Genomic DNA, 6,219 nt, shown 5'->3' with positions numbered 1-6,219 from the left:
TGGTATGGTATGGTATGGTATGGTATGGTATGGTATGGTATGGTATGGTATGGTATAGAGTTGAGCTCTGCCAGGGTTACCAGCACCCACCCATTCTGTTCATAACTTTCAAGGACAGAAAATCTCGGTGCAGCGAAGAGGTGGAGAAAGACCAGTTTCTCTGCTATTTGCAGATGTCGTGTCGATATCTTCAGCTCTCACTGGAGCGGTTTGCAGCCGAGTGTGAGGCGGCTGGGATGAGGAGCAGCGGCTCCAAAACTGAGGCCATGGTCCTTAGCCGGAAAAGGATGGATTGCCCTCTCCTGGTTGGAAGGTAGGTTCTGCCTGAAGTGGAAGAGTTCAAGTATCTTGGGGTTTTGTTCACAAATAAGGGAAGAATGGAGTGTGAGATTGACAAATGGATCTGTGCAGTGGTTACAGTATTCTCTGTTGTGGTAAAGAAGAAGAGGAGCTGTAAGGTAAAGATCTATATTTAACGGTCATTCTACGATCCTTTCCTCACCTATGACTGCAAACTCTTAGGAGTTAGGAGGCTTAGGCGAACAACCAAGGGTGTTCACATAGGGGGTAAGGTCAGAAAAGCATACATCACTTGTACCTGTTGCTGTTTCAGTGGGTGGTATGACATCTGCTTCCATCACTGCATGGCAAAAACTTGTGGGATGTTTCGTTTTTGGTAAAAAAAAAAGATATTTCCCTGATTATGTGAAATTGTTATTTTTGGTTTAATAGGGATTTTGAGGAATAATGAAATTAACTGGGCAGCATGGTGGCGCAACTGGTAGAGCTGCTGCCTCTCAGCGAGCAGGTCCCTGGTTCAAACCCCGGTCCAGGGGCCTTTCTGGATGGAGTTTGCATGTTCTCTCCGTGCATGCATGGGTTTTCTCCGGGTGCTCCGGTTTCCTCCCACAGACCAAAAACATGCATGTTAGGCTGATTGGTAACTCTAAATTGTCCCTAGGTGTGAATGAGAGAGTGAACGGTTGTTTGTCTCATTTGTCTCTATGTGGCCCTGTGATGGACTTGCGACCCGTCCAGGGTGTACCCCGCCCCTCGCACAGTGATTGCTGGACATGGGCACCAGCGACCCCCGTGACCCAAAATGGAATAAGCGGGTAAAGATAATGGATGGATGGATGGATGGATGAAATTAACTGTTAAAATTGTACTTTTTAATATGTAAAGCATGTGTACTTTACTTGAAAGAAATGTGCAGATGTTGTTTCTTGCAGAGTGAAGAGATGTTTTGCCTGAAAACTAAGAGTTAATGGCGACTCTGAGGAGGCAGAGAGAGAATGATGTGAGGTGGTTTCAGAGAGGTGGTTAAAGAGAGGTGGCTTACAAGAAAGTCAAGTGTTTTTCCATTTTGAAAATTAAATAAATAATGATCTAAAATTTCTCGACTTACCATTGGATTTGTTTGGAAGATTTTCATTTAGATTCGAGAAATGTTTGTTTGGAAAATATCCCTCTGACAGCCACCAACACCTTCACAATGTGTGTATTTATTTTTGAAACTTTTGGTGCATTTTTGCAACAAACAGATTGTTAATAACCAATAAAAGTGGTTTATGGCTTTAACCAAGTCACTATACCACACTATCAAGCTGTGATAAAGATGTACCCTTACACACACAAATTGTTTCAACCCTGTGACTACCTCACTTAGTAAAGGGGAAACAGCAGTAGATTTACTTCAACTCCCTATGCTTTCCCATCCATTGCATAAATAGCACCAAGACAGGAGCAGAGCATATCAGGACTGGTTTGAAGTATTTAATGAAAGGGATTTATGATACAATCAAAGGTGGTAGAAAAAAGGGGTGCTGTTTTAGAAATCCATCCAAGAACTACAATGAAATTGAAGGCAACAGGTAATCAATTACCCAAACTGGCATTTTGTAACTCTGTACAACCAACATAGAAATAAATATTGTACTAAGGAAATATTACCTGGCATCCTAACAAGAGACTTTTGCGCATGTTGGCCACTCGGATCATAAGGCAGGGTTTGCCCTCATGATTTGACACAGCAGCATGTTGACTAAACTTTACTGTCTCACCTCTCTTCTTAGGACGAGCAACCTGTAAAGGAAAAATGAGAAATTGAAGATTAAGTCTGATTCTTATTACTGTGAAGATTTCTCACAACCTTTATCAATCATTTAAAAGATGTCAGATTCATTACTTCTTTGCTTGTACTGTGGTACTTAATAAATAATCACAGAAAGGGACTGATTAGGCTACTGATAATTACTGAGTCTAGGTATGTTATAAATTATAGATGAGTATTAAGGCAGCAAAAAATTAACTGTTTCTAATATACTAGAAAAATGTTTAGGTGTTCTTTAAAGTAAAAGTGATGTGAAGCAAAATATATATTTTGATTTCAAAGTTTTATTGTACCTTGTGCAATTTTTTTAAATAAATGCAGCATTCCTCAGATAACACATAGGTTAAAAAGTTGAGACAAAAAAATTACCTTTGCAAGAAAAGTGCCAGTGATGAAGATTTCCATCACCATGGTGATGACCAGCTGAACAATGAGGAGGACTATTGCTACAGGACACTCCTCTGTGATGCAACGGAAACCGTAGCCAATTGTGGTCTGAGACTCCAGGGAGTAGAGGAAGGCTCCCGTCAGGGTCTTCACCTCCATTACACAAGGGGTATGATTGGAGGGGGGGTTGAACTCTGGAGGATAAGAGAAAAAACATGAAATCTTTAATCCCTTTGGAATAAAAAATGGTGTTCTGTTTGCTTTTCTTTGTGGTTTACTCATTCACAACAAACATTTGAAAGAATTCCCAATTTCAAGAGGCATGACTTGAAATATTTTATAGTAGTTCAATTGAAACTCTAATTGTTGAATAGATTTAGTAGTATTTTTTCAAAAGTATTGATTCATGTGTGGCAGCACGGTGGCGCAACTTGTAGAGCTGCTGCCTCTCAGCGAGCAGGTCCCTGATTCAAATCCAGGTCCGGGGGTCTTTCTGGGTGGAGTTTGCATGTTCTCTCCGTGCATGCGTGGGTTTTCTCCGGGTACTCCAGTTTCCTCCCACAGACCAAAAACATGCAGTTAGGCTGATTGGTAACTCTAAATTGTCCCTAGGTGTGAGTGAAAGAGTGAATGGTTGTTTGTCTCGTTTGTCTCTATGTGGCCCTGTGATGGACTGGAGACCTGTCCATGGCGTGCTCCGACTCTTGCACAGTGATTGCTGGACATGGGCACCAGCGACCCCCGTGACCCAAAAATGGAATAAGCGGGTAAAGAAAATGGATTGATGGATTATTAAGGCCAAATAAAGATAAGTTGTGTACACACAGAGAAAATGTAATTATTACACTCCATATGTCTATATCAAGAGTGTTGGGGAAGTAAAAAGGAACAATAAAATATGGAAACACATATAAATTAGCTTGATAAATCTTCTTCTTATGTGTCAACTTTTAGAACACTAAGTAATGGTATTATTGGGGGGGGGGGGGGGGGACATTGAGGCATGCTTTACTATTTGACTAAAAGTATATGGCAACTGTTGAATTCAGGTATTTCAGTCAAGGTTTGATCTAGGCCTCTGATCTCCAGTGTTGGGTGATCTTAAGGCTTAAGCATACCAAGACATTTTGGACAAGTCTGTGCCTCTTACTTTGTGGTAACACTTAATGGAAGGCTCTGGATGTGACTGGCATACACAGATGTCCCATCGCAACTCCATCAAGCACCTTTGAAATGGACTGGAACAGAGGTTTTAAGCAAGGCCTTCTCATCCAAGATTGGTGCCTTACCTTATGAATGCTCTACTGAATGAATGGGCACAAACCCCAACAGAAATGCTCCAAAATCTTGTGGAAAGCCTTCAAAGAATGGCGAAAACTGCTATAGCTCAGAGGATGGACAAACCACAATGTATGAACTTCTGCAAGTCCATACTCTTCCTGATGGTAAAATGGTCTTTTGTGGCCAAATTTGTTTGTCCATATTTGAATGAAAAATGCACCTCCCACAGCATGGGACCTATCTCATCTCTGAAACATGGTGGAGTGAGAGTCATTGTTTGGTTATGCTTTTCTTGGGACCTGACCACTAGGATATCTTGTCTGCTGCAACATCTGTGTGTTTGGTACACACAAAACAATGGTTTGAAAAGATGAAACAACCAAATGGTAAATGGACTGTACTTATATAGCGTCTTTCTATCTTATCAAGATACTCAAAGCACTTTACAACACATATGCCCTCATTTACCCATTCATAACACTTTATTAGAGCAAGTATTAGAAGCAGTGTAGTTTGATCAAAAGAAGCATGTTCAAACAAGACTTACAGTCCTGTGTACTTTAAGTGGTAACCCAGTAGTTCCAAGAAACAAGGAAAATGATTAGGGTGTTAATTGTTTAAACCTGATACTGTATATATTGTATATACTGTATGTCAATAATTATGTTCTGTTTACATCAGTTTTCCACTGTTTTTCCTCCTTACCAAGCAGATCTCCATGAACAAGTGCCACCAGGTACCAAAGTACTCCAAACAGGAACCAGGTTCCAGCAAATGTAGCAGAAAAGAGGAAGAACTTGTAGCGCCATTGCATGTCCAGGAAAGTTGTCCAGAGGTCCCGGAGGTACAGGGCTCCTCTGCCACTGACATGCTCAATCCGGACATTGCTTCGTCCATCTTTGGAGAGGACTCTGCGTCTTTTACGCAGCGCATTAGTTCCTTCAGCTCCAGGTCCTCCTCCACCTGAACCAGGACCCAAGATTCCCCCTATCGAACCCAGCAGAGGCTTGGTGATGTCAGTCTGTGTCTGGGAATGACAGACTTTCTGAGGGGTGGAGTCTTTGGAGGATGGGGGAGTCGCTGAAGTCATAGCTGGCACTGCAGGTGGGTAGAAACAAACAGAGGGGACATCGGAAAAAGAGGTGTGAAAAATTGGCTTAAAACAGGAAGCAAAAAATCATGGTAAAGAGGAAACAAAGTGAACAGCAGGTGATTTAAAATGAAAAGGAGCAGAATGAGTTCAACAGGTGAAAAGAACAAGAGTATGGGCTTTAAGGAAAATGTCAGACTGGAACATTGAGGTGGAATGGTAGATAACAGAACAGAAAAGGAAATAATAAAAGGATTAAAGGTGCATTTTTCAGCATGACAGTGGTGTTGCCTTTCTTGGTGGTCTCTTTAAGACTTGTTTCCTTCGCACTATGGGTGAGTTTGAGCAGGGCCAAGACCAAAGTAGATTACTGCCACATTCTAATCTCACAAAAACAATAGTGTTTTGTGCAAATGCCATTTTATTAACTTTAACTACACCATGAAGTGCACATTACACTGTTACAGTACTTCAGAATGAGTATTATGATAGCTTGGCCTAATTCTCGCCTGTACTTGCAAATAATCATGTAAATTACTGAAAGACTAAGCCTTCCTTGAACAAGTGCATATCAGCCACCACCTTTCACACTGGTGTTTTAAACCTTTTAGTTGAGAAATCTTGGAGTTGGAGCTGTTCTGGTCAAAGTTTGAAAAGAAAATTCATTCATTCATTCAACCTTTATTTAAACAGATTAAGACACATTGAGCCCCGAAGACTCGTTTACAAGTGAGACCTGTTTGGACAGACAATAAAAAGTGGTGAAAAATGACACATAAGGTTTGGAAACAAAAAAAATTCCTAACACGCTTTGGTCAACAGTGTGATAATGAAAAAATATCTTGCACATGAGCACATAGCTCAGCTCAGCCGACATTACATGGGGGGGGGGGGGGGGGGGCGGACGACGCAAGGGCGGTGAGCAGCCAGAGACAATACACAGAGGCACTGCAGTTCAGATAAAATCACTCAGTTCATAAAGTTCCCTCTGGAGAGATCGTTCACACTCAAGGGGTGCCAAGGACAACCAGAGATGAATCCAGAGTTCTGAAATGATGACAGAATGTTTATTCAGCTGGGCTCCCCTGAAAAGTCCATGGAAATCCCTCAGTAGGAGGGGAGGGAGGGGGTAGAGCATCATGTTTACAAAACCTCCTGGCAGGTTGAGATAAAATGGCCTGTCAAGGCCAGTCAGGGAGCCAAATTCAGATAAACAAAATTGTTTTGGGGACAGGCAGAACTTTAGTGACATCTACCTTTAGTGTGTGTCGGTCCACTTGGATTCGAAACGTCAAATTAAATGACCATACCAATGGAACCTGCCTGAGAATAATCCCCGAGATCTGAT

General features: G+C 41.6%; 1 protein-coding gene across 1 annotated transcript in view; it reads right to left on the bottom strand.

The window, feature by feature from the left end:
• LOC119415828 (ATP-sensitive inward rectifier potassium channel 10-like) overlaps positions 1–4,871 on the bottom strand; it is a 12,327-nt gene extending 7,456 nt beyond the window's left edge. The window contains exons 1-3 of the mRNA XM_037683004.1: positions 4,487–4,871; positions 2,483–2,694; positions 1,954–2,085 (exon numbers count right to left, since the gene is read on the bottom strand). Coding sequence (XP_037538932.1) covers positions 1,954–2,085; positions 2,483–2,694; positions 4,487–4,871 — 729 coding nt within the window. The remainder of the gene's footprint in view (positions 1–1,953; positions 2,086–2,482; positions 2,695–4,486) is intronic.
• Between the last annotated feature and the right edge of the window lie 1,348 nt (positions 4,872–6,219).

Source organism: Nematolebias whitei, chromosome 1, assembly GCF_014905685.2.
Source record: "Nematolebias whitei isolate Nwh7 chromosome 1, NemWhi1, whole genome shotgun sequence".
Classification (NCBI taxonomy): domain Eukaryota; kingdom Metazoa; phylum Chordata; class Actinopteri; order Cyprinodontiformes; family Rivulidae; genus Nematolebias; species Nematolebias whitei.
Note: the sequence above shows the minus strand (reverse complement) of the source record. Positions and strands in the feature narration are given on the sequence as shown.